At 46.9% G+C, this 27,658-nt stretch overlaps 1 protein-coding gene across 1 annotated transcript in view; it reads right to left on the bottom strand.

Annotated features, from left to right (window-relative positions):
* The window catches only part of NEK9 (NIMA related kinase 9), a 47,867-nt gene that overhangs the window by 2,586 nt on the left and 17,623 nt on the right, over nucleotides 1-27,658 (bottom strand). Inside the window, exon 13 of the mRNA XM_056493320.1 lies at nucleotides 11,423-11,538. Coding sequence (XP_056349295.1) covers nucleotides 11,423-11,538 — 116 coding nt within the window. The remainder of the gene's footprint in view (nucleotides 1-11,422; nucleotides 11,539-27,658) is intronic.

Below are 27,658 nucleotides of genomic sequence, written 5' to 3'. Positions count from 1 at the left end.
GAAGGTGAAGGCTCATGGATGTGGAAACACAGCCCCTGCAACACAACATAGGGCCAGAAAGTTATCAGGAACAGACAGAACTCTAGAGCAAAACAGAGCTGCACCAGCACAGAAGTTTGACTGCAAAGGAGTTGCTCTCAGTCCTCAGGAAAGTCTTTGCTTTTTGCCTGCCAGCATGCATTCCTCTGCCTTCTCTACATGGATGAGCTGTGCAGCTCATCAGCCGGATTTAAGCCTAGGCCAGGACACCACAGAACAGCTCCACAACCACCCTTGTCCTTCACCCCTCTTCTGGATTGTCTGCTGGCCCTCTCACAGCAGGAGCGGATGCTGCCCTGGGGCAGACCTGTGTGCTCCTAAGGTGGGCAGGGGAGGCAGAGCCAGTACTGGTCCCTCTTGCCAGGTTTGTCTCTGAAACCTGTTACAGCCCTGCCTGTGGCACAGTGACAAGAGCCACAGCATGGACAAGGCTCCTGAGGGTCCTTGATATTTAATGTGTCCTGTCCAAATGCACTGAGAGCACATGTAGGACCCCAGCAAGGTAGCCCTTCACTTGCCCTCTGCACCCTCCTGATGCCACTGCTAGTAGTAATGAGCTCACAGTAACCACCCTGAGACATTCTTGGCCGAGAAAGCCTATGATACACTAGACCTAAACATCTCTATTGCATGACCATGCAGAGTTTTATGTGCTTGAAATTAATCAATATTCTAAGTCTAATCAGGATGTTAGCCATTCCAGTTGACCGCCTTTCTGCAATCTCTTCAGGGCTGACTAGCACAACATGCACATGGGACATGCCTGGCAGATATAAAGCCACATTGATGTCCTACATGTAAAATTCTCTCTGGCATTGCCTTTCAGTGCAGGCTGACAGGGTTAATGGTCCCCTCCTACCCACTGAGCTGAGAGAGCTGTGCTGTGCCTCTGTCTAACTGGGATTCCTCAGACCTGTCACTTGCTCACACACCTGCCATCCAATATTTGCCATGTGAAACAGTGCATTTCATCTGTTACCCATCCACTTTAATCACCCAAATCCTCATGAATCTGCTTCCCTTTTTACTGATCTTTGTCTTCAGTATTAGTATGCAATCCTGATGGCCAACTCTGAAAACCATTCACTGAAGGATGTGACCTAGGAGTCGTACATTCAAACTCCTGTAAGCCACAGTACAATACCTATCTGCAGCAAGAAAGAGCTTTGCCCTGCAGGAGACAACAGTCCTGATACAAGACAAGATGTAGCTGCCATTTGGCCACCTCTGGCTACATGTCACACTGCCCTCTTGGCCACAACTCAGTTCTGATTTAACTGCTTCCTTCATGAATCCCTAACTCATTTCTAGTCTTATTAAAAAAAAACCATTACTTCCAGTCATTTTCCAGAACTGGGAGGAGGAAAGAAAAATCACACAAGCAGTAGGAGTGAGAGGATGGTAAATTGCCCCTAAATCACTGAGGGAAAGCAGCTGTGTCTGGGCTGGTGGCAGCGCTAAATTCTGAGTGGACACTACCACAGTGGTCAGACAGTGTCACAGAGGCTGATGGGCTGATTGATCCCCACATTGCTTGTTTATAAAAATAGGATGGATTAGATTAGATTAGATTAGATTAGATTAGATTAGATTAGATTAGATTAGATTAGATTCGAATCGATTCGATTCGATACCAGGGCTGGAAAATGCTGTGCAAGAGCTTGTCTCTGACAGTGCCAGATCCTTAAATTAAATAATCTTTATGTTGGACAGTCGTGGAATAACCTCTTCAAAAAGGAATTTACTTCTTATCTTTGTCAGTTAGATGTTGGCCTAAACTTTGAAATATATATGTCTCCTTAAAAATTTACAGTTCTATCTAATTCATATACTTCCCCATGTATCTTCTCTGTAAACTGATGTGTTCCTTGCAGTCCCTGCCCATGTAGAAGGAGTTTAATCTTTTTAGTAACTTTCTTTATCTGCCTTATTTCCCCTATTTTCCCTACCATGGATGATGAGAAGCATACAGTGTATTCCAGCTGGAGGTTTATTCCAGCTAAAGGTCTATTCCAGACCCACTATAGCCTGAATTAGTTTCCATTCTACTATAAAGCCACCCCTGCATGGCTCCCAGAGGCAGACTGCTCTGAGCCTTCAGGGCCCACAGTTTCTGCTCTGCAGTATTTCAAATCACCTTGTGGCCACTTAGCCTCCTCAAGAAGTTCCTGTGAAAGACAGTGCTCCCTAGCTTTTTAAAAATCCATGTCCTGCTTTTATTTCCTACAGCAGGAAACACTCCACAACTTCTAGCAGTTCCAGGAATATGATTTTCTTTAACAGAGAGAGAGTGAACTGTAGATTTCTCGCTGCAGTGTAGCCAATCAGGTAGATGGGGGCCTGCAGATCCGTAATGAGCATCCAGCAATTTACTGGGGATGGAAATAAGACCTAAGTGTGCAATTTCTTAGCTCTGCCTGCCCTCCCCTATGACTGCACACAGCTGTCATTCTCTAGCACTCTGCTCCTCAGGTGCTGGTACCCAGACCTGAGGATGGCTGTTTTTTAAGGCTTCAGTCTTGCTTTTAGAAGTTCTCACTGCTTGAAGGTGCCTTCTCTGCAGCAATTGAGAAGCATTATTGGGGGGGTTGTCTCTTTTTCTTTAAGGTGTAGGAATTACTTAGCTTCTCTGCAGTGTCTTAAGCTTCCTTAGCTACTGTACTTTCTTCCCTGTTCCCAAAAAACATGTCAGTCCTCTCCCAGGCTTCCTACTTTCAACAGGCTGAATGAAGGTCCTGTAATTTTTACTGGGTCTTTGTGCTTTGCATTCTCTCCCTACCTGCCAGATTCACATCTATTATATTCCCTACTGCAGCCTATGCACCTACTGGCTGCTTTAGGCTTAAGTGTTCATTTTCTGAAGGATCTCTCATGCCTTGTGTCCTAGAGGAGTTTGAGGCAGGGAGAGGTGGGGACTCCCTGCCTTCCTCTGGCTATCTTTGTCTACAGCAATAGTACTATTAAAAGAGCCAATGAAAAAGATCTCCTGATATTTATCCAAAACTCTTTCTCTCCTCAGTGCCCCCTATCCTCCTTCCCCATTTCATTTCTCCACCATCTCTTCCTTACCCTGTTCCCCTGAACACTTTACTTTCTCACTTTTCTGTCTTAATTCCCCCCCCTTCTTGTACTCCCTCCTTCTTTCACTGCCTCTCTTCTTCCCTCCCTCTCCTTGGCTCAGCATTCAAATCCCTGCCCATAGCGACGAAAGGAAAAACAACAACACAACACTCCAGCCTGAGGAGGCCAGAGCACGGGATTCCTTCCGAGAAAACTCAGAAACCAGGGAAAGGAGGGAAAGCAAACAGTGAGACCAGGAAGAAATCTGAATAAAGCATGGATATTTCAAGGGGGAGGGATGAGCTGGTATCTCAGGGAAACTTGGTGGGGTTTGAGACAAACACAGAGACACGATCACAGGTCCAACCCAAACACAGAAGAGCAAGTTCTGTTTTCTGGGGGAAGGAGCTGGGTCAGGAAGCCCAGTTCACACAGAGAGAGCCCAGCATACAGCTATGTAAAGGACAGAGATAGCTGTACAGATGGGAGAAAACAGAAATCAGTGACTTGCTCTAGGGAGTGGATGGGCCAATGTCCTGGGGATAAGCAGAAGAAATCCCTGCAGTGGAAGTAGAAGGGCTGACTTCCCCAGGGAATGCTGGGGAATTCTTCCTACCAAAGGCAGACTGTGGGCCTGGGGCTGAAGAGTTAATACCCCACAGGAGGGCCCTGGGGAATCCACTGTAAATAGGTGTGGTTTTCTCTGAAACTCCAAGAGGCATTTTCTTTCTGTACCAGTCTGGACAGGTGAGAAATCGGAAGAAGTTGGAGCCTGTGCTTCCCACTAACACAAAGCAGGGTTGTTAGTACAGGTCTCACTGTTTGTTTGCACACTCCAGCCTGGCTGCTTAACTCTGTAGTACCCAGTGCCAGGAATCTCTGGCAGTCAGCATGGTGGTCCCCTGGGTACAAGCACCTGCCTGTTAATGGAAAGCCACAGATTAATGGAGCAGCACAAGGAGCCTTAGTCAGTTACTCATTGCAGAAAGGATAAGTTCGGTGATAAGCAAAAGAGCCAGATATGGCATGTGCAGGAAAGAACAGAAGCAACTCTCTTCCCTTCTCCTCCTCCAGTATCTCACAGGCCTGCACCAGCACTGCAGTGCTGCACTTGGCCCTCCTTCCTGGCCTCATCACTCACGACTGCCCACCCAGGACCCAGCCTTGCCCTTCCCAAGCCACATCTCTACACTGAACTAGAGCAATTTTGTTTCTTTCCACAATCCAACCTCCTTTCTTGACCTGGCTCTGCAGCCTGCCTGCTGCTAGGCAAGAACCAGTTTTCAATCTCCTCTGTTCCATTTTCCATTTTTAATGCAGAATATTTGAACCTGGAGGATAATTTTCCCTTCTTCAAATGAATTTTAAACATAGCTGTCTCCCAGAAAGGTAGAACTAGAAGAGACACCAAATCACTAAATCCAGCCCTAAGCGCTAACAGCGTTACTTATGTAATTCCCTTCACAAACTAACCAGGCTCAATCTTGAGTCCAATTGGAATTTTGCTCTCCCTGTTCTCACTAGAAAGCTGCCCAAGGATCTTACTACTTGGAAAGGAAAAAACATTCTGTTAATCTCCAGCCTAAATTTGCTCAGGCAAGGAAAGACAGCACTCATGCAGCAAAGCTCTGGGTAGGACATAAGCCTCAGAATAGAATTCAAACAAATCAGATTGAATTGCAAAGAATATCACTGAGGAATGATAGCAGAACTGTGTGCAAAGCAATTGATCGTGGGCTTGGAAGCCATTTCAGATCCTGAAGGCTCCTCAGCCCTGTAGAGTCCCCACATCCCTTTCATTCTTCAAGTGCATATTAGGGCCATGACACCACTGTGTCTCTGGAGCACCAGCTCTTTTGAAAACTGCTTCCAAGCAAAGGTATTTGCATGATCAGTTCCCTGAGTCCTACCTAGCACAGCTGCAGCCAAACTGCAGCTTCAGCCCAGGAGAGCTGCAGGAAAGGAGAATGCCAGTGTCTACAGAGAGTACAAGGTGTATATTGTCCAAAGTTCAACATATAAAACAGTAAAATGAGGTTGCAGAAGGTTGAAAGCTTAAGGATAGATACTACAAAGCCCTGGGAAGCAGAAATTGCAGCAGGTATTGAACTTTCCTTCTGCCCCCTGGCCCCACTGAAGTAAGCAAGAAGGTTGGGTTTTTTTGCATTTTGGTCAAGTTTCATTTGCAGGAAGCCAAAACAGTGATGCTAGACACAAAGGCATGCCATATCCCAGCAGAAACATGGCTCCCCAGCTTACATGGGTAGATGCAGCCAGTCCACAGATACTTGCACTGAATCATAGATTCCTGTCACCCAACTGTGGATGAGGATAATGGGAAACACAACAGAAGAGATGGGGTAGCCATCTGCTCCTCTTGCTTGATTGCGCTGTGAAACTGTAGGCTCTGTTTGGGATAAACCAGCACTTATTTCCAAGGCAACAAATTGCAGTATCATAAACAACAGAGGACCAGGAGATGCCTGCAGGTTGGAAGCTAAGAGAAAACATCCTTCATGAAGGCATAGGTGGACTGATGAGGCAGGACTCCAAGCTCTTGCCCAGGGTGCTGTTTTTGCCAGTGAGACTCTGAAACCTCTTCCCTGCTCCTCCCAAGTAAAAGGCACCCTGACCATGTAGTACTGCTGGATGTTGTCACAGCTGAGGAGGGGCTAGGTTGCCTTTCAGCTTTGTGGGTATATTTACCTACAACCTGACTGAAGAAAGCCATAAAAACCAGAGATGCAGAGCATCCTTATGGTGCCCCAGGTCTAGGGCTACAAGTCACAGCAGAAGCATTGCTGGGACAAACTCATGTGTTCTGCTGCACCTCCATGAGACAAGTGCTCAGACTCAAGCAGGGGATCATAAAGCTGGCTCTGGTGGTCTCACACAAAGAACACAGAGCTGGACAACTATAAGCTAAGGCCCAAAGAGGCACAAGATAAACATAAGCAAAACACATTAGATTGCCATGACTTGTAGGATTGTCCCCTCTCCCATGTGGTGACCCTTCTGGAGCATAGCTGCCTGACTTACATAGAAAACTAAGTGCACTTGAACCTGGGGGAGACCAAGATGGATAAAAGCTGGAGAAATAAAACTGCAGCAGAAACATAAGCCTTCTTTAAGGAAGGAATGAGGCTGAGCAGGAGGAACAGGAGTGACAGACATAAGTGACACCAATTCAGGTAAGCCATTGAGCGCTAAGAGATAAAGCCCCACAGAAGAGCATACACAGTTCAGGAGAAAAGAGATTAAAAGGAAGAGAGCTGAGCTATTTACTGATGATGAAGTATGTTCTCTGTGGGGCGATGGACCAACTAAGCACACTGAAGTTCAAATAATGGGGATAAATGTGGGGTGCAATGAAGAGAGGGGATGCTAGTGGGTAAAGACAGAGGAGCCATTTGAAGAGGAAATAGGAGTAAGATTCCAATAGCTGATGGCAGAAGCTGTAGTCACAGAAGATATGAGCTGCAGGACTCCTGACAGCTTAGATATCTGTTTAAAATACAGACTTTGGATTTGAAAGACCTGAGTAAATCCATCTCCGTACATTCAGCTGCAGAATGGGGGTGCCTTAAATGCCAAAGAGGTTGAGGACTAGTGTGCATCTCTCCCACTGCATTACTGCTGCAGTTCCCAAAGATGTTCAGCCCATGTCACCCCAGCAGTCCTGGGACTCTCAGTCCTCATGTACAGCACAGTCACTCTCATAATGGGGCCAGGTCAATTCTGCTCCTACATGGCAAAGAGCAAACCACAGAGCCAAGGAAGGCACTCTGTGCAGAGGACAGGAAGAGCAGGAACAGCAGGTTGGAGAAGCTGCCCTGGGAGGCTGCTGAAGAGAAGAGATTCATGCACACACATGGACATAGGAAGAATCCCAGGAAGCATCAGAATGAAATGGAGAAGGCTAAGAGCCAAAGCCGATCTGCTGAAAATGCAAACAAAAAAACCCTAGAAAGTGGAGAATGAGAGACGGAAGTGCAGGGGTTGCAACTGCCCACTGAGAAAGGAAGACAGCTGGCCAGGGAGAAGGTGCACTTGCTGACAGGGAGAAGGTGCATTTGCCCATAGTCATCTTTACTGAAGACTCTTCCAGAAAAATCATTAGTAGCAGAGTCTGAGAGTAAGAATATTAATGAGTTACAGAAGATCCCAAGGCAGAATCAGCACAGTGCAAGAAAAAGATCCCATCGTGCATGTTGTCAGTGGGGCAAACTACAACTCCTTGGTAAGCCTGAGAGTGGATCAAGGGGCAGAGAGAGAAGAAGAATGGCATCCCTTGAGATTCTTCAGCAATCTGCATGCTCTGGAATTAATGGCTGCCAGTAGGGACTCTGAGCCAGCACTGTTGTACAAACTGGACTGGACTTTCCAGGAACCAAGAAAAACCACAAGCTGCCTTTGTGACGTGGACAAAACATGTGGAACAGACAAATGGCTTGACTCATTCCAACTGATAGCCATCAATCAGTTCCCCCAAAGGCTGGGGCACATATAGCCCATGTAAGACTAGATTCTCTACTGCCACCAGTATCTAGGAATCGTGATACTAATTTTAGCCTATGGCAGCAAGAAGGACTCACTGGCCACTTGTGGGTTTTTCCCCTGAGCAACACTTTACATCCATTTGAGAGTGGGGAATGTTTCTGCCCTTTCTTTTCCTGCTCAGTTCTTCCAGACAAACATCTTCCCCTGTGCACTCTATGACTCCATCAGGACTTCCTATTAACAGACACTGTGAAAAAGGAAGTCTTCCTGTTGTACACAGTGAGCCCTGTGTCACTGCTGGTTGGATTCATGTGTCACCAGTAGCCCTGAGGAAATCCAGCCTGGAATGTAGCTAGCTGCTACATGGTCATATACCATGACACAGAGACGATATACAGCTTGCCCTCAGGTGTGTTAGGGGTTAAGTCCACCAAGAAAGTGCTTCTGCTGCTTAAACCAAATTTGCACTTTTTCTTCTCTCTCTCAGTTTTGGTTTTATTTTATATTTTTGGGGTGGTTTTGGTTTTTTTTTGCTTTCGGGGGTTTTGGGGTGTTTTTTTTTTGGTTGAGGAGTTAGGAGTTTTGAAAAGGGAAAAAAAAAAAAAAAAAAGAGCTGCTATTTGTTTTGCCCCTGCAGGAGCCATGAAGGAGCTCTGCAGAGTGGACAGTACAGTCACTGTGGCATCGCAGCAGTGAGGGATCTGAACCGGGAGCTGTGAGGTGAAGGTCCCTGTTTAACAGCTTTCCGTTTGTTTACCAAAAAAATATTGTTCCATCATAAAAACTCCCAAAATAGTTCACGTCTTGACAGACTGACTGGCAGCTACCCAGCTCTGCAGGATCCTGCTAAATGAAAGGAAATAAAAAGAGCTAATCTGGTACCCACATCCCAGTACTTGCAGCTTGGGAATCTGCAGAGTCTCGGGGCTCAGCTGTCCCAGTAGATGTAGGGTAGGGTAGAGGGTACTCCAGTCAAGAAGCTGGATTTACTGATGGCACCAGCTTTCCCATGGGTGCTGAGCAGGCTGATAAGGAACATAGCACTCACCTTTCAGTGAATGATCAACTTCTGCTTTATTTTAAATACCAAAAAATCACAAGTTTTTTCATGTCCACCCAGCTCTGTAAAGCTTTACCTTCACAATTACAGCCACATTAAGGCTTGCAATTCCTAAGAATTATCAGTGGCTTCTCTGGGGAAATTTTTTCGTACATGCTTTGCTCTGGACCTGTGTGACTCCTGGCCAGAGAATATGTTGAGAAGATCTTAGTATGAAACCTACACTTGCTGCAAATCATGGTGCTCTTATTAGCTATCAATGGAAAGCATCAAACAGCACATGACAGCCAAGTCAAAGACAGTCATAGTCTGTAGGAAGAGCAAAAGGCCACTGTGAAGCCCTGCAGCCTGCCACAGTGACCAAAGGACTGTGCACACTGTGACTCACAGTGCAGAGAAGCAACAAACCCAGATTAGGTCATGCAGAATTAGCAGCCTCTGTGGAAAGAACCTATCCTCACCAAATTGCAGATGTCTCCCCAGCTGCAGAGTTAACTTCCCCATGGCCCTCATGAAGCCCAGGGCAAGTCTGTTTTAGGGAGGGAATGAGGGAAATTAGCACTCCAGACCATTCCCAGTATTGGCCTCATGGGACTCTCCATTCATTCCTTAGACATTTTAGTATCTAGCTTTTAACCAGGCCAGGCTGTAGCAGCAAATTTGGAGGAGGGTGGAGGCATGACCATTCCCCAAGTGCTTGCCCTCTTGAATAGTGTGCAAAGCCAGGCTGGCTGTGTTGGCTCTTCCTCTTCCCATAACAGGATCCGTTTGGCCTCCCACTGTGCAACATTCCTGAGCAGTACCACACCAGCTCAGGAGCCAGATGTGGGAGCCCTTTCAGTACAGGTGAGCTCAGGGCTTGCTTGGTTTAGATGCCTCTATCACAAAAAAAGCTGGACCTGGTCAGCTGGACAATTGGTCAGCTCTTAGCTAGCCCCACAAGCCAGACAAAAGTGACAGGTGACATTGCTAATGGATTTCACATAGCTCTGTTCTTCCTTCCATACTGCACATGGTGTGCATGCTGTCACCTGGGCCTCCCTTTATCTATTTGTCACTCCTGAAAGAAAAGATGAGCACCAAATTTTGCACTGGAGGTATGCTGCCATTATAGGCTGGCTCTGTCCCATGACTGGCCACTCAATCTATTTCCACATATTGAGCTGGCTCTGGGTAAGCCACATGGCTTCTTATGATGGAAAACAGACCTGAGAGCATTGGGTATTACTTCCATCATTTCAGCCTCAAGGACATAGGAGCTGAACCCTTCACATCACAAAGAAGAAGAGAGCCTTTAACTGAGGAAAGGCCATAGAGGAAGAGGAGGTGTGGTTTGCACATCTGGGCAATTCAGAAAATTAAATGCTGCTATCTTGCTCCTGGGTTACCAAAGCAAATCAAGGGCTTATCAGTCACCAAAACCAAAAGCCCCCAAACACTGGCCTTAACCCCTTCTTTTCAGCTGGTGCATTAACAGGATTGTTGCTAGTCTGTTTCCAAAAAACTAGCTGCAGAGAAACCCCAGGGCTTGGCTCTCTAGTCTGGGTGTTTGGGGCTCACTTGGGTCCATAAACCAAGTTGCTCTCCTCATCTCCACCTCTGCCTGCTCTGTAGGGACAGCTCCCTTTGCCAGGGTATCTAGGATCTTGGCCATATCTCAGAGATGATGATTCTCACATATTCCCGGGTGTGATTATCCCTTTAAGACCCCACTCCTGCCCCTGGCTCATCTCATAGAACAGCCCCCAACCAAAATGTACACTTGTCTTTCTGCATTCTTTGCTGGGAGATCCTTGCACTCCAAACAGCATGTGAATTAATCAAGCTGATGGGGGCAGGTCTCTGGGATCCCACTGCCAGCAAACAAAGCACAAACTGATCACTGCTATACCAGACTTCTCATTCAAATGAAAAACCTCAGAGAAAGGGCCAGGAATTGAACTTATCTCTGCTCTGAAGTATTAAGTGAACAAAAATGTAAATACAAGCTTTGTGGTTCAAGGAAGCCAACAGAACTCCAAGGTGAACCCTTGTCAGTGTCAGACACCTGCCAAGTCCCACCCTGCTCACCCCTGGCTTGTGCATTTGGTTGCTATCGAGAAATCTAGCTCTTTATCAAAACTTATTTTACATTATTTGTTATCATTACATAGCAAGTAATCAGATTCATTATTATTGCTGTTTCTATCTTGCCAGATATGGGACTCCCACCCCCTCCCTGTGGAGACACAGTTCAGTTCTAGGAAGTACTTTCCTGATGCTAAGTCTAAATTTTTCCCTTTCGCTAACGCAATCCCTATCTCCTCACAGATGTTTGGAGACAGCAATGCTTCCCCCACCTATGTCATCTTTTGGCTAAACTGGTTAGCATTGTGCTCAATCTGTCTCCCCTGTCTGTCAGCACCTCCAATTGCCCCCAGTTCAGATCACAATATTTGGTAAACTGTTCAACAGAGATCCTCACTCCCCTCCTCAAGAGAAAAATCACACTGGCCTTTCTCACAACTGTAACACAGACCCCTTGCCTGACTTGCTCCCCACTGCTGTCCTTTGGGCTGCACTCCAAATTATTGAAAGTTATTAGAAAATCGATTCCATGTCTTATCTTTCTGTTTCCATAAGGGTAGGACCTTGCTTGCTGCAAGTTGCTGCTCACAAGCATAAACAAACTATCACAGTCTTTTTTCAGCCAGTTGGCAGGCAAGTCCACACTGGAATCTATGAGTCCAGGACATGAAGTTTTGTGAAAGCCACAGTTGTTACCTGCTTTGCCCCTTTCTCAAACTGCCCACGACTTGGTCTCTCTTGCATGCAGGAGGGCGGGAGCTCCACACTGATCTCATCCATCACAGATGGCAGAAGGAAGACCAGCCCATGCACTAGGGAAGGGGGAAAGCAAGTCTCTGCATTGGCAATGAGCAGCTGGCTACAAGAGAAAGTTCCCCTAGCAAAGCAGATTAACAGGCCTTATCTTCACTTGTTGTCAGTACGACACTCCAGCCCAGTCAGTCTGTAAGTTGTATTGCATTAACTTCTTCTCCACATTTTGGTTGAGAAAAATCACAGAGATAATCGCCTAGTTCATGCAGTCACTGGTTGACATCATTCTTCATGCTCCTTGTGCCATGTGGAGTACTGCTCACTGAATTCACATTAACTGACTCCAGCTTTGGATTTCTACTTCCCACTCTCCCAAGGATCTTGTGACAGTATGTGGATCATGATAAAAAAGCAGAGCTGAGAGCAACTAAGCAATCTGCATGGTATCACTCCCCACTTCCAGGAAACAGATCCTTTCTAAAGCAGCAGGCTACAGCCACAACGAACAAGGAATGTCTTGCAGTAAAGCAGGTCTCCATCGCAGAATTTGGAATGAGCTCTGATGAGGGCTGGTGGTCATGTTGGGTTGCTGTGGGGTATGAAGAACTGCAGAGACAGAGGACCACAAAGGAGAAGTAGCATGGGAGAACTCCTGCAGAACTAAATCTCTTTTTTTGCATAATCTGTGGCAGTACTAAAAGCACCATTGATTGTTTATCTCTTCTGGAAGTGGATTAAGCAAAAGTGAAGGATGGTATGCAGAGTTCAGTGTCCTCACAGGGAGCTTGTGCAGAACAGCTATTGCTTTCATACTCTTTGCCCTCAACACTCACTGCTACATGTGGTAGGGAGATTGCAACAGCAAAGAGAAGAAAAAAAAGGGAAAGAACCATCCCTTTTGATGGCTGGTAGTGAGAGAAAGCCATTTCCAAACAGAGCAATGGGCATAGGAAGAGAGAGTATTAATTCCTCCCCATTAAAGATCTGGAAAAGCCTTGTGAACATTTCCTTTCCTGCATTATTAACAGTTCTGCAGGGTGATATCATCGGGGCCTTTTCCAAACTCAGAGTGTCTCAGACATTACAACACTAGGTTTTGGCTGCTGAAACATATGACCAGCTACACCCACTCCAGCCCCCTCCCTGCAACACCCCCAGAGGGACCAGTAAACCCCCACTGACAGACTCACCAGACCTCTGTTCAGCATCTTAGCCATCACAAGCCTCCAAGATCTCATCCCTGGACACTGTACCTATACCTAATCCAATGCCCTCAAAAGCATCTCAGCTAAAAATAGACCCTAATTGCTCCAAAGAGCCTAACATTCTGAGTCCCACTGTTTTTAAGACCAAGAAAGAAAGTAGCTCATGATGCCAGGCACCAGGATGCTGACAGGTAGGTTTGGAAGTAGGAAAAGGAAGGAGGAGAGCAGGTGCCTCTGAAGGACATCTCCAACCAGGCCAAGGTCAATGTAAAGGCCCATTTCCCTACTGTTGCAGAGCAAGTCCTGGGCAAATTAAAGTTTCCCAGTTGAAAACCTGCTCTTGGCAAAGCTACTTGCAAGCTGGAGGAAGGAGAGCAGTCCCCAAAAGTTATGTGCTCACATTCTGCACTCCAGAACCTCTGTTGCATGTACTTTGATAGTTGCAGCTCTCCTCTAGGTATGGTGGGGCTTATGTACAAATTAGCTCAGCACCAGCATAAAGAGGAAATGTCTCCACTGACATTCATGAAATTAGCCCAGAGTGTCCAATTAGGCCAAGTGAGAGCAGAATCTGGGTATGGTGGAGATTTGCAGCCAGAGAGCAGCCTACCAGCACAACAGACAAAAACAGTGTGTCAGCGAAGAGGTTTTAGTTTCAATTTGTCCAAGAATCACAAAAAGCAGCAGTCATTTAAAAAAATGCCTGAGCTGGGTTCCTCAAAATAGTGTAAGTTTCGTTTAGTGCTTACCCCAAGCAGTGTGTTAGCAACGCACTCAGGGCGCCTTCTGGAGAGAGAAAAAGTGCCAAAAGCAGAAGAAAAATAAACAAACCAAATGCCTGGGCTGTTCCACTGGCCAGCACAGATGTCAGATTTGCTGTTAATAATGCCCATGGTTTGACCTGCTTCCCTGCCTGCAGTCACGCCCAGGAAGGTGTGAGGAGCCCCAAAGTTGCAGACAGCATGTGCTTGAAGTGTCCCCTGGTGGGTTTGCATGACAGCCTGGCAGCTCTGCTCTACAGATGTGCTCTGTCAGTGTAAAACATCCCAGGGCTGTCAGCATGCTCCCAGCAGCCTCATCTACTCCCCCTTACGCTGAAGGATCACAGAATTGCAAGGCTTTCTTCTGTTTACTGTAAGGACATGTTGCCTAGATCCTTTTTGGATGGAAATTCTCTGCTACAGTGCTCTCTAGCAACCTTAGTCAAGGTTCCCCAGAGTTTTTCCAGCCCACCAGACAGTTTAGTTGCTCCAAAACAAGACTGACTGGGTTAGTTCAAGTCCAGTATTTGATTCAATGGCTCAGCTACATTCCTGCTAGGATATTGCCCTCAGTATCACCACTCTGCCTATTTAGCAAGCAGTCCACGAATGAAAAAGACAAGTGCATGCCAGAAGTTACTGGGTTCACCAAAGCAAACCAACCACAAAGGTCCTGAGCTGGCAGCCTTTCACCAGGAAAAGATCTGCTCCTAAGGCTCTGCTCTCCCATCGTTCTGGCAGCTTTATGCTGCTATTGTTTCACCCCTCTCTCTCTTCAGAGATTTATTTTAGTACTGACAGGGACACTGCAAGGACCTTTCTTTCCTTTCTCCATTCTAAGGCACTTCCTTTTCTCTCTCTCCCACCCTCTGTGTAGATGAGAGGGCCCATTTCCCTGCAGTGATTAATTCCTTTTGGCCTTTACAACTCAAAAGAGATTTTCTGTTACTGCTGGTTTTGTCCTTCTCTGATTCAACATGCACCTTGCATCATATAAAACAGCTCCAAGCACTTCCCATTGGAATATCAGTTAAAATCCAGTCTGAGTCCTCACAGCAGACAGTCAGAGAAGAACATAGTGGGTAGGGGTAAGGGAAAGTACATGGATGCCAGTGTACAGCACTGGCAAATGCATCACTTCCCTACTTTAAAAGGGATGTTGACCACTGGGGAATGGAGAAGGAAGAGAGACTGCAGTGGCTGAGAGCTGCACTATTTGCCCCACAGTAAACTCAGTCTGTTTAGCGTCTTGAACACTAGAAGAAAGTGTCATTATGCCACTGTAATCCCAGGGAGTAAACATGGAGCACTCAAAAAGTCCTTAATCTCCTGAAGAAAGGAAGAACGGGAACCACAGCCGGATGCCATTACCAAGCAACCTCTGATTAGAAATAAAACACTGTTTTGTAGAGTGTGGCTGTTCAATCCATGCACACGGTAGATTCTCTGTCTCCATTGGATTCTGCACTGAGACTGGTTAACCTCCCAAAAGCACTGCTAGCAAGCCCATATTATTGGGTGTGGGACAGAGGTAACTGCTTGAAATGAAGGGGCCAGTCTTACACAAGAGGTGAGGCTGGATGATTGCCTGTCAAACCTGGGGAGCTTGTGAATTGCCAGAGCTCTCGTTTTGCCTGTGGCATTTCTGTAAACCTGCCACTGGTGCTGGTTCAGTGCTGGCATGTGTCCTGGAAGCACACCTTCTCCAAGCTGTTCATTGTTCAGGTCTGCCAGAGACTGAATTTGCTCCCCTGCCTCTGGCAAGAAAGTTTCAGCTTTCCTTGTATAACCTTGCAGAAGCAGGGAGCATGGCAACCAGAGAGGGCTGGCTACACCCTCAAACCACAGACTAGAGGCCATGAGCTCCAGATCCAGGGAGGAGGGTGGACAGTCAAGGTGACCCCAGAGTCACAGAGCACACGGCCAGCTCAGCATATCAGCTCAGATAACACGCACTGCAGTGTGGCACAGATGAAGGAGGAACTCCCAAAGTATGTAAATAATCTCAAGGATCCAACAGCTGTACAGCAGATCACCTTGCAAAGCTGAGCTACAGCCCTCCCAGAGGAATGTAAAAAGGTGCTCCATAAGGCAAAAACTATGGTTCCTGGTTGGGTATGAGGCTGTTTATGCCCCGTCTTCCAAAAAAAAAAAAAAAAAAAAAAAAAGCAGATTTAAAGCTGTGGGTCCGTGAAGTTTCTGCATAAGCAGAAAAAGTTTGGCTGCTACATAGCACCCTCCCCAAAGACTACTTTGTTGACCCACAAACCTGATGCAAGGGGACAGCATACATAGACCAGGCAGTGAAGACTTCCCACAAAAAGAAGCCATGTCACCTTGAAAACCTGCCAAGAGCTGATGGGTCGCACCTAAATCCCTGCAAAGTCCCTCAGAATGCAGGCACTGCTTTCAACCTTCAAGCCTAATTAAAGTACATCTTAGAAAATGCAGCCAAGTGAGTCTTATACTGAAGTGCATTAAGCTACAGAGAGGTGTATGTAAATCTTCACTCATGAGCACAGACTGTCAAGATTTCTTTCCAGCATTAAGAAGCACAAGCCAGTCTAGATAAAGATCTTGGAACAGAAGAAAACAGCAGGTGAGCCAATTTTCACACTGCTGTCCCCTGCCTTTGAACGCCTCTCCCGCACGACATAAATCCTGGCTTCCTCTTCCCACCTCTCCCATCCCTGGTTCTGGCTAGTTCTGGTGCATGTGTGTGCTGCCTGTGGTACCAACACACACCCTGCATATACAGGGCACCTGTACATCCCTGGACACAGCTGCCAGACCAGGGTCCAAACCAGCTGCACTCTCTTCCATGGCGTGGCACTGAACCAGGCTCGATTCTTCTGTGTCCACCCGTAGAACCTCACAAGATCTGTAGAAATGTAACAATCTTGGAAATTTCTGCTCTTCTCTCAGATTTGGTTGAAATTGTTCCACATGTTCAAAAGTTGCCAGAAGAGCCCCATGGTAAACAGCATGATTACATAAACTTTGTCAACTTAAGAAATCATCCAAAACCAGCCAAGAACCTCATACACTACATCTACAGCCCTACAGGTTGCAGCCCTGTTGTAACAGGACAGATCAAGGTGCCCTTTGTGCATGAAGCACAGGCAGCTGTCTGTCACTGGTGCTTTGCTGCCTTTCCAGCTCACTTGTACATTGTAACAGGGACAAGGAATAAACTGCTTATTAAGCAGCAACCCCAGGTTTGTCTGGTTTTGCTAATGGTGGATGTCGATCCTCACTGAGATGATTCATGAGTTGACACTATTTTCTGTTCTCCCCTTCTGTCTCCAGCCAGAGCTCTGATATTCCTGGCTCACAGCCAGGGTGCAGTGTGAGTGTCTCTCACTTGTTTATAGCAGGGCTGGGGGATGTTTAAAGGAGGGTGGCAATGGGAATCTTGGGAACTTCACAGCACACATAACTGCAGCTACAATCCTTCCTGTAGCTGACAAGTTCCACTTAGGCCAGAGCATAGAAATTTCTTTAGATAAAGACAAATCCATTGACCAGCTACTTCTGGAAATGAAGGCACTCTCAGGGATTGTACTAGTTCCAAAGCAAATTTTAAAACCATAATTATTCATGGCCTGATCTTGAAAAGGCAGGAGTCCAAATCAAAAACCATGTGTGCAGCTGCATGCTTAGTAGACACATTCAGCTACAATGATTGCCTGCAAAAAGAAACACTTTGACAGGACAAAAAGAGTCCGACTGGACCTCTGTGGTGAGAGCAGGTCCATGCTGAACTGTGCAGCTTCAGCAGTGATGGTGTCAGAGCAAAAACCCAGCTTTACAATAAAAAATTCTCATTAGTCATTAGTTTATAGTAAGGAAGCCCTTAGATTATTACTAAAGCTAAAAGAATTTGTTTAGATCCATGCTGTGTTTCACTGTGAATGTTTATTCTCTTTCAGCACTTCATTCAGCTTGGACAATGACAGCTAGCTAATTAGTTTCATATTTGTCCATACTTTTAAGCCTTTCTCCTTTACAGGATTTCATGACTGCAATACCAAGATTGTAAGTGTGACAAGCAAAAGCATGTTTGATTTTTTTTGGAAAAAGTCTGAAAGTCTTCACTTGATCACTTATTTTTTTATCATCAAGTGATTCCAATAAGTTTGCTACTAGCTAATGACTACACTAGACCTGATGACGTTTCCATTTAAAGCAAGCAAACAAACAAGCAACAAAACAAAACAAAACCCACTAAAACCAAAAGCCTGAGGCCTAGCTTAGGAAACTGAAATGCTTGCAAGCAGAAAAACTCTTGGAGTAAGAGGAATCAACTCTGACATGATACATTATTATTTTTAATGCCTTACAGCTCAAAGGTCAGTGGTATTCTTGATGCTTGGATAGGTACCAAATACCAAGACCCAGCAATGTCACACCTATCTATGTTTGCAGTTCAAGACAACAAACACATTCAGGGGTTCTGCAGGACTGCCTGTTAATGACCCTTTAAAAAAAAAAAACATTTGGACTTCTTACAAGAGAGTCTCAAACAAAGGAGTCTGGGAAACCCCTAGTCAAACAATGCACTCGAGTGCCTGAAGCTCATTTTTGCAAGGGCAGTTCTGTCTGAGAATGCAGCCAAGCACTGGTTCAGTGCTGAACTGCTTATTTACTGGGAATGCAACATTAAGGATCCATCATTGGCCATGAGTGCACTCCACAGGACCATTTAAGAAAAGAAAGAACCTGAAAGACAGAAGGAGTTGGGCAGCAGCACACTCTAAGTGCTGCATGTTTCCCACACTGGCATCACCAGCACCACTGGCAGGAGCAGTTGCACAGCAGCCTGGGTGCTGAACATTGCCTCATTTAAAGGTCTCAGTTCACCTTACCAGGGACCTGTAATTGCAGAGGAGCTTCTGGAGCAGAGCTGGGTTCCAGCCACCACATAGCACCCTCAAAGTGACAACATGGATCAAGTAACTCCACAGGATAATTCTCAGCTACTCCTCTCTAGACCCACACTAATAACCCCCCATAACAACCAATGTCCCACCTCCTCTTCCCTCCCACAATTACCCTGTATCAATTTTATTTTCTTCTTTCTGCTTCCTACCCATATTCTGCCCCAGCTTCCATATCTCCTCTTCATTAATTACTGGTGGACAGTCCTGTTACCTATCATCACCAAGCTTTTGAAAAGTAAAATCTCCATACAGCTATATCACATGCAACCAGAGATCCTACATTGCATCCATGCAAAGCTTAGGGAGCAGCAATTGTTGATAGCATTACACACATCACAAGAGCTGATCCATGCACTGGAAGCAGCTGCCTATCTGCATGTCAGCAGGCTTGGGTCTGAGCTGCTATTGTTGCACAGCACTGACCTGTGCTACTGCTCTGGCCAAACCACTCAGCTTGACAGATTAGCCACAACAGCTGGCAAGCCTTACCAAGTGAGGGCACAGTGCTGGGTTGACAGGCTGCATGGGAGATGAAGCCAGGTAAATATGTAACAGCTCAGACTGGGGACAACTTGGAAAGAAAGTCTACCTCAGCACCACAGTGATGAGAAGCTGCTGAAGCTCTAGAAAAAAAGGTCTTTCTGACTTGCCTAAAACCCCCTAAACCTTCCTTTTCTGCTGAAGCCTAAAATAAAGAACAACAGGAAAGTGGGTTCCTTATAGCAGAAAGGAAGAGACAAAATTCCCCTCAGAAGAAGCGCAGTATTTTCCACACTGGTGACTGTCTTATGGAAAGACATCTGAGACTTCATTAGTCACTGCCTGCAGTTTGACTCCTTAAACATGTCCCCAAAGCAGCAGAGACCAAAAATAAAATGAGAAAAGAGGAATCTCTCTATCTTCTCAAAAATGTTGAATTAACTGGAATGGCAGATTAGATACCATGCATTTTTACATGTACATTTTACAATATTTTCATCTGCAAATAACTCCTTTAGAATGGGAGCCAGGTCCAGAACTGCGCTACTAAAAAGGCTCAGAAGTAGTTTTCTTCAAACAGGTGTCTTCACTAGTACATCCAAATCCTGAAAATAATTTAAAGCTGCCAGTTCCCACTGGAGCTTCTCTCAAGTTTGAAGATGTGTTGGTAAAGAGGCACACATGCTGAAAGCTGTGTGTTGGATGTGAGTACTCAAGATCCTACCAACCGTGTCCCTCAAAGGGACTGCAAATCTTCACTGGCAGGGTCAACAGAGACCACTGGGAGGAGCCAGAAGAATGAAGAAAGGAGGGATGGAAGAAGGTACTGCAGTGCCTAAAATATTTCTTTGCAAATCTAACTTGTATTTAATTAAAATGTTAAGAACCAATAAGGTACAGGACAAATCTCTCCAAGACCCTAGTCTGTACGTACAGCTTCAACCCATACATGGGATTAAAAAAAAAAAAAGCCAAGTGAAGTATGGAAAAAGGCTCAGTATTTTTTCTGAGCTCTGACAAAGGGCAAAATCACTATGTGAGTCTTCTAAGCTCCCTGGCATTCTGTGGTTCTTATCTGTCACACACTTTACATATCAAAGTCAAGAAATAAAATTGGACCTGCCCTTCCAGCTCTGGCAAAAATTGCATGTGAGAATCAGAATTGTTCAGGCTGGAAAAGACTCTTAAGAGTCCAACCATTTACCCAGCACTGCCAAGTCCACCACTAAACCATGTCTCTAAAATCTACATCTACATGTCTTATAAATACCTCCAGGGATGCTGACTCTAACACTTCCCTAAGCAGCCTGTTCCAATGCTTGACAACCTTTTCAGTGAAGAAATTTTCCTGATACCCAATCTAAACCTCCCATGATGCAACTTGAGGTTGTTTCCTCTTCTCCTGTCACTTGGGAGAGGAGACTGACCCCCATTTCACTATGACCTTCTTTCAGGTCATTGTAGAGAGCAAAAAGGTTTCTCTTGAGCCTCCTTTTCTCCAGGCCAAACAATCCCAGATATCTGAGGTGCTCCTCGCAGGACTTGTGCTCAGACCCTTCACCAGCTCCATTGCCCTTCTCTGGATATGCTCCAGCACCTCAATCAATGTCTTTCCTGTTGTGAGGGGTCCAGATTTCAAAAAGGACTCGAGGTGTGGCTTTACCAGTGCCAAGTACAGGGAGACAATCCCTGCCCTGGTCCTGCTGGCCACACTATTTCTGACACAGCCCAGGATGCCACTGGCCTTCTTGGTCACCTGGGCACACACTGGCTCATGTTCAGCTGCTGTTGACCAGCACACCCAGTCCTTTGCTGCTGGGCAGCTTTCCAGCCATTGTGTCCCCAGCCTGTAGCACTGCTGGGGGTTGTTGTGATGCAAGAGCAAGACCTGGCACCTGACCTTGTCAAACCTCGTACCACTGGCCTCAGCCCATGAATCCAGACTGTTCAGATCCCCCTTGCAGCACCTTCCTAACCTCCAGCAAACCAACACTCCCCCCAACCTGGGGGTGTCTGCAAACTGAGGGAAGGTATTTCCGGAGCCAGTCAGGCCTATCAGAGCAGCCAGATGGTTTGGCAAGGGGAAAGCAAGGTTAATTCACCTGTCCTGGCAATGACTCATGGTCAGCTCTTGCTCGAGCATCCCTCCTAGTGACTGACGGGAGGAGAACTCGAGCCAAGCCAGGCTGCAGAGTGTGTTGGATCTGAGGGCCAGCTGCACGCCTCGGGCTTCCCCGGGCTGTGGGAGTGCAGCGCCCGGGGCGGCTGTTTCTGTCCGTGTCCCTGCCGTGTCCCTGCCGTGTCCCGGTGCTGTCCCTGCCGTGTCCAGGCCGTGCCCCTGCCTTGTCCCGGTGCTGTCCCAGCCGTGTCCCGGCCGTGCCCGGCAGCCGCAGCTCCGGCCCCTCAGCAGCCCAGCCCAGGCCGGGCCCGGCGCCCTCTGCCGGCCACGCTCGCGGGCGCCGCCGGCCGCTCTCCCGCGCCGCTTCCCGCTGGAACGGGACACAGCGGGATGGGGCCGCCCCGCTTCGGGCGGCACGGCTGTACCCACACCCCGGGCACGGCACAGCGGGCGAGCGGCATGGTAACGCCTCCAGCCAAGCCTCCCTGCCTCCTCTCGCTTCTCCCTGGGCCAGGAGCGCTCTGCAGCCAGACAAATTCCTTCTGCCTGAGCTCCCCTTTCAGCCCCAGCTGTATCAGAGTTCCTGCTGCAGGTTCCTGGCTTTTGTCATCAAATCTTCTTTGTGGGTACTCATCAAGCCCCAAACCAGTGTGATTCGTTAAACCGCAAGGTCTGGAGTTCACTTGAAGTGCAAACATTCTGCCATCGGACAAGCGTGTTCACTTTTGTATGACAGCCTCAACCAGCACAAAGACTAAACCTCTACTTAGGCACCTACAATGCCCTCAGTGCTCTGCAACCTCAAAACAGCATCCAAGGAGCTTCCAAAAGGAAACAGGGCAACAAACATTGCAAAGTGGGCAAGGGAAACAGTGATGAATGATTTTTGTGGCAAGCTAACACCCATTAATTGATCAGCTACAAATTTCTGGGGTGATGGGAACCTGTACAGGTGCACAGCACTCCCTACAGCTGACAAGTCATGGTCTCTGCAAGGCAGCAAGCTGTGAGACACATTATCAGCCTCAACACAAAAAGATTTACCATTTTCCTCACCACCCCTGTCCCACAGGGCAGCCTGTAATTCCCAGATGCAGCTAACAGCAGTCAGCTAGCTGGAAATGACTAGCTGCAGTTTCAAGCTGTGATAGATGGCACTCACTGGTAACCCTTCTCTCCCTCTCTCCATTAATAATCCTCCTCCCTCCAGTTACCAGAAAATACAGCAGTGCTGCCTTCTGCCTGCCCCTCTCTCCTCCCTCCAGGCTACTCCTTTGGAGAATTGGCTCCACAGCTGGATTGTAAAATAATCCAGCTGTTCCTATGACAACATGCTGGCAGTGGGCAGAGATGACGCCAGCACGCAGTGTTGGCCCATTCACCACCAACACCCAACTCTGTTTTGGTTTGGGAAGCATTTGTTTTTCTATGCGGGCAGCTCTGCCAAGTACATTTCTGAAGGCCGGAGGGGCAGGAGGAGCCACAATCCCAGAGATGCCAAGAAAGTTGCTGGCTCTGTGATTTACCCTTGTTTTGGTTTGGCTTTTTTTTTCTTTTTTTTTTGCCCCAGCTCCATCTGATGTGAGGATAAAAAACCCTCCAGCAATCTTGCAGCTGCACACAATCTTTGCAAGACTTGATCCAGAGCCTGATTTGAAAGGCGCAGTGCAAGACTTTGCGTGTCAGGCTTGCACAGGAAAAAAAAAAAAAAAAAGAAAAGCCTTGTGTAGAATCAATAGGGGCCATACAGTCTTTATTTTAATATCTTGCCTGTCAGCAGAAGGTTTGTGGGGTGGAGGGAAGCAAAGGAAAAGCTTGCTCCATGTAAAGCACTAGCCAAACACCTGGCTGGACGCATCCAGCCTCTCCTGGTCTGGCAGGAGCTGGCTCATGTACCAAGGGATTTGGGCAGAGGCCATCAGCAGGAGCAGAAGGACTTTCCTGTCAGGCTCAGCAAACAGAGGAGGCTCCTTAGGTACTGCAGCTATTAAACCTGCTCAGCAAAGCCAACTCCTCCACAGTCACTGGGGTAATTCTGCATATATAGCTCAGCAACTCCAATGACAGGGTTCCCAAAGGGAAGGTCAGGAATATGCCTGACATTCCTCAGGAGAGGAAGACAATTTCTAAATTACTATCACCTTCACAAGGAAACTCAGCACAACAAAATGTCCCTGCTCCCAGCATCAACAAAACCAGAGGCAGATTTACTGCCTGTACTTTTCACTATGCCTCCATTTTTATTCTGAAGGACTTGAGAACAGAGCAGAGTGTAAGACAGGTGAGACTCTGTAGCTGAATAAGTGCTCAGGTAATTACTCACCACTACAGTCGTAACAGGGGCAATTTTTATTGCACGGCTGCAATGGTTTTCTGTCTGCAAAGACTGCAGTTGTTGCCTTACTGCAATGACCAGACCTCACACTGTTCTGCCATCAACATGTAGAATGCCAGCAAGTAGGAGTGAAGAAAGATAGTTCTTGGCAAGAAAATAAAGCAATGAAAGTGGTCATGTTGTTTTTGAAGAGAGACCTCTATGGGCCTCTCTGGAGACAGGACAAAAATGGCAAATCAATCCAAGCAAGTGCAACAAAGGGATTGCATCTCAAACTGCTCAGGGTTAGTTCTCTGATCTGGCATGGTGAGCAGCTGGACATAGCAGATTGTTAGGTATGAGGGAAGTCAAGAGATCAGATTAGCTTAAACCTATACATGTTTCCTAGATGAGATCAAGAAAAGAAAAACAACTAGAAGCATGACTATTTCTGGAACAGCCTTAGAAATTGCAGACCCAACAGCCTCCTGTGAACCCTCCTGCCTCAGTGCCACCTGAATATCCAGCACAGTAATTACAGCAAGACACCCCTTCAGGATCTAGTCTCTATCAACTATTCAGTATTGGGTTCTCTCACTGGCCCAAGACAAGCTTAATTCATAATCTAAGTTCTTCATGCAGAACACAGCTCAAAGAGTCAAAAAACAGTAAAATAAACAAAAGCAAGACTCTTCCCCTGGCTAGCACAGCCTGTGGTAAAGACCCTTGTGTGGTATGCTTGAGTCTCCAGCACTTCTCACAAGTGCCAGATCCCACTTCACTGTCTCTCTGACTTCTTACTATTTCCTAGGGCAAAATCTGATAAGAGGTTTCCAGGTCCCTGGTCTGTATGGTGTTTACAGGAACAGGCCACTCTATCCAAAGCTTCATTAGATAAACTAGACTCAGTATCAGCACATGTACATATTTGGAAGGATTAAGAACAAGATTTCATCAAAAGGTATTTCAATTACCAGACTGCACAGCAGATACACAGCCAGGAAAAGGACTCTGAGAGCAAGTCTGGCCATGTATCAACAACCTGTCCATCCCATGAAAAGCCTACCTGCCTACTTGGTCCTGCCCCAGGAAGCACCCTTGTAAGGCTTGGCAGTCATGGGAAAGCAGGTTGGTGAGAGGAAGGAGGCAGCCTGAGAGCAGCATCAGTGCAGATGGGAAATGTGATCAGGTGAGGGACTAGGAAAGGGACTAGAGGGTCCTTGCAAAGCAGACTGCTGCACTGGGGATGGAGCATCAGCTTTTTGGTTCTGATTGAGCCAATAATTGACTTCAGTTAAGCTCGCAATGCCGCCTATCCCATCAACTAAGCTTAGAGACAAATTAGTGAGAAAGGCACATATTTGCCTCATGAATAATGAGGTAGGTTGGGAACTGTCTGGATCACCACACTCAAAGTCAGTCAGCAGTACGAAGTCCAAGTGTCAACTAGTGGACTCTGGTGGCATGTCTTAAGGGTCAGTTCTCTGATGCCCTTAGTAACATCTTGAACGGTGTGACAAAGCTTACAAACAGCAAATTGATGCACAACACCAAGTCAGGGGTACTGTCTGACATGCTTAGAGGGCAGTGCTACCACTTGGAGGAATCCAAACAGGCTGGAGAAATGGCTGATAACAATTTCATGAGAAAAATAATCAAACGCAACTCCCTTGCCTGGGAGAGAATAACTCCATAAAACAGCACTGGGTGCCATCTGACTGAGGAGCTGCTTCACTGAAAATATGTTTGGCATTTGCAAAACGTTTGGGAAAAAGCATCAAGGAAATACTGACTCTTCAGAACATGTGTCCAAGATCCTTATAGTTTACCATAAGACTGATCAAACACTAGATCAAGTCACCCAGAAATGTTGTAGAAACCCCATATCCCAGGGATATCCAAAATCCACCTGGACAGCACGGTGAGCAACTCACTCCTGTTGGACCTGCTTTCAGCCGGTGCCCGCAGTAAGGAGCTCTGGGTTCAGAGCGCCCTGATTCAATACTCCTCAATCTGGACTAGTCGCCTCTGCTTTTCTCCCCCAGTGCTCAGCCTCCCGGAGACCAGCAGGGAGCAGTGAAAGGCGAGGAATGAAGACTTACCCACCAGACCAGCAGCATTCCTGCGAGGCTGCAGACACACGCCGGGCCAGCCCAGCGCTGGAGCTCTGAATGCCCAGCCCAGGGGGCGGGAAAGGGCTCCGGCCAAGCCTCCGGGCGAGAAAGGACATTGTGGGATGTGCCCCCGGGCACGGAGCACGGCCGGGGGCGCCGAGGGCCGAGCAGAGCGCGGGGAGCGCCGGTGGCGACTCTCGGGACCCGGCCAAGGGACACAGAGGCCGGGGGCGTTTCCTACAGCCGGGGGGTCGGGTGGAGGGGCTGCCCAGCTCTGATCCCCAGAGCTCCCGAGATCTTCCGATATTGCTGCTGTCAGCGTTGGACGTTGCTCGTTGCTTCAAGCGTCTGGGGCTACAAGGTTCGGATTGCCCAACTGTCCTCCTTGATCTCGAGATATAAACACATGCTTAACAAAAACCGAAATTTAAATTCCTGCATAACCACATGACTCCAGGCACTGGGATGATGAAATCCCAAGAAGCATCAAGACTCTTCCACTGACAACAGACCTGCCAAAACCCAGGAGACACGGGCCATTTAGCTGGTCAGCTTTGCTACAGCTCAGGATAGTGCTCACATCCGTTGTGCAAATGAGCACCAGGGCCACAAAGACATTTGCATGCCTCTGTCAGTTCCAGTAGAAATCATAGCACGTTGATTTAAGCTGTAGAATTTTATCCACAAATGATGCCTACAGAAAATCAGACACAGGACAAAAAGAAACTCCAGCAAATGGTTGTCTTGGGACCCCAAAAATCTGGATTTGGAGGTGGCTGAGCTCGGAAGTGCTGCCTCAGGGGTCTAAATCTGGGATGGATGACTAAGACTGGGGTGGTTGCAGGCATTCCCATCTAAGTCTCTCCACCCTGCTCTCCTGTCCTGGGCTAACACACTTGATCCAGGGGAGGCAGAAGAAGAATGGGAACATCAGTCCTTGTCACTGGGCATCAGGGAGCTCTGCACAAGCCCCTTTCCTCAGTCACTTGGTTAGCTAATAACTCTGGGCATGGGCAAGGGTACAGTGCAGGCTGTCACCCAGGAGAGCTAGCAACGCACTGTAGACAGCAAATATAGTATTTTAAATTGCTAGTTAGATCTGTCAGAACATGCCATCCAGATTTTAGAGATATACATTTACATAGAGACATTTCAGACATCTGGAGTAGCTCCTTGCCACAAACCCTGTGTGTTAGCACTCAGCTGCTTTCACACACACCACCAGGGCATTACTTGGCTCTCCATGACACAACTGATCCAGACATTCATACACTCAGTGCATCAACAAAAGTTGGAAGGGGTCTCTGAAAGCCACCCTTCCCATCCCTGCTTGAAGCAGGGTCAGTTAGAGCAGGAGGCTCAGGGCCTCAGCCAGTCAAGTTTTTATTGCCTCCAAGGATGGAGGTTCTATAGCCTCTCCAGGCTGCTCCAGCGTTTGACCACTTTCATGGCAAAACATAAGAATTTTAGTGCATGCTCTGAAGAATGAACACCCCAAAATGAACTTAGGCAAATCACTTAGGTCCTGGATGTACTGTCCCACAGGAGTTTATATGGTTCTGTCAGCTACAGCACTTGACTGGTTCTGCAGTAACTTTGGTCAGGAATTCAGAGCAGCTTAACTCTCCCACATAAATACATTCGTTGTGCCAGTGCCACTTCCTGAACCATTTAACTGAGAGGTCAGGCAAGTAACTGTGTACAAGCCAGGAATAAAACAGAATGACGTGAATGAGAGCAGACAAGATAGCAGGACCCCACATGAAGATTGAATTAAGATCCCCTGAAACTCTAGTTTCTCTGCAATAATGTAATATTGGCCTTTGCAAGGGACACAATTTTCCAAAATTTGGATAATGAGCTCCATAAGAGCTAGGGACCCTTCAGTACTTGCCTGTTCAGACTGCAAGCTATGCTGCTTACACCTGTAGCACAATGACATCACAACAGAAAATCCACTGGAAAGAGGAGAGGGAAACAAGCCACACATCCGTGTATTAGTCACTTTTGAGGCTAATGGGAAAGTGCTCAGATGCTGCTTTGAATGGTTCATGGTAAGCTGCAAATTAGAACAGAGCACTTCAATCATTAGTGCCCATAAGGAGCTCCAAGGTCCTCAGGTGGAAATCATTATATAATAAATACTTCATTCTCTTATAGACAGATTATTATTTCATTGCATAATGTATCTTAAAAGGAAATACAAACCTTAGCTTAAGAGTCAGAGATGGTCTTTATCACAT

The sequence above is a fragment of the Oenanthe melanoleuca genome, chromosome 5, assembly GCF_029582105.1.
Source record: "Oenanthe melanoleuca isolate GR-GAL-2019-014 chromosome 5, OMel1.0, whole genome shotgun sequence".
NCBI lineage: Eukaryota > Metazoa > Chordata > Aves > Passeriformes > Muscicapidae > Oenanthe > Oenanthe melanoleuca.
This window is presented reverse-complemented; position numbering and strand designations above follow the sequence as displayed.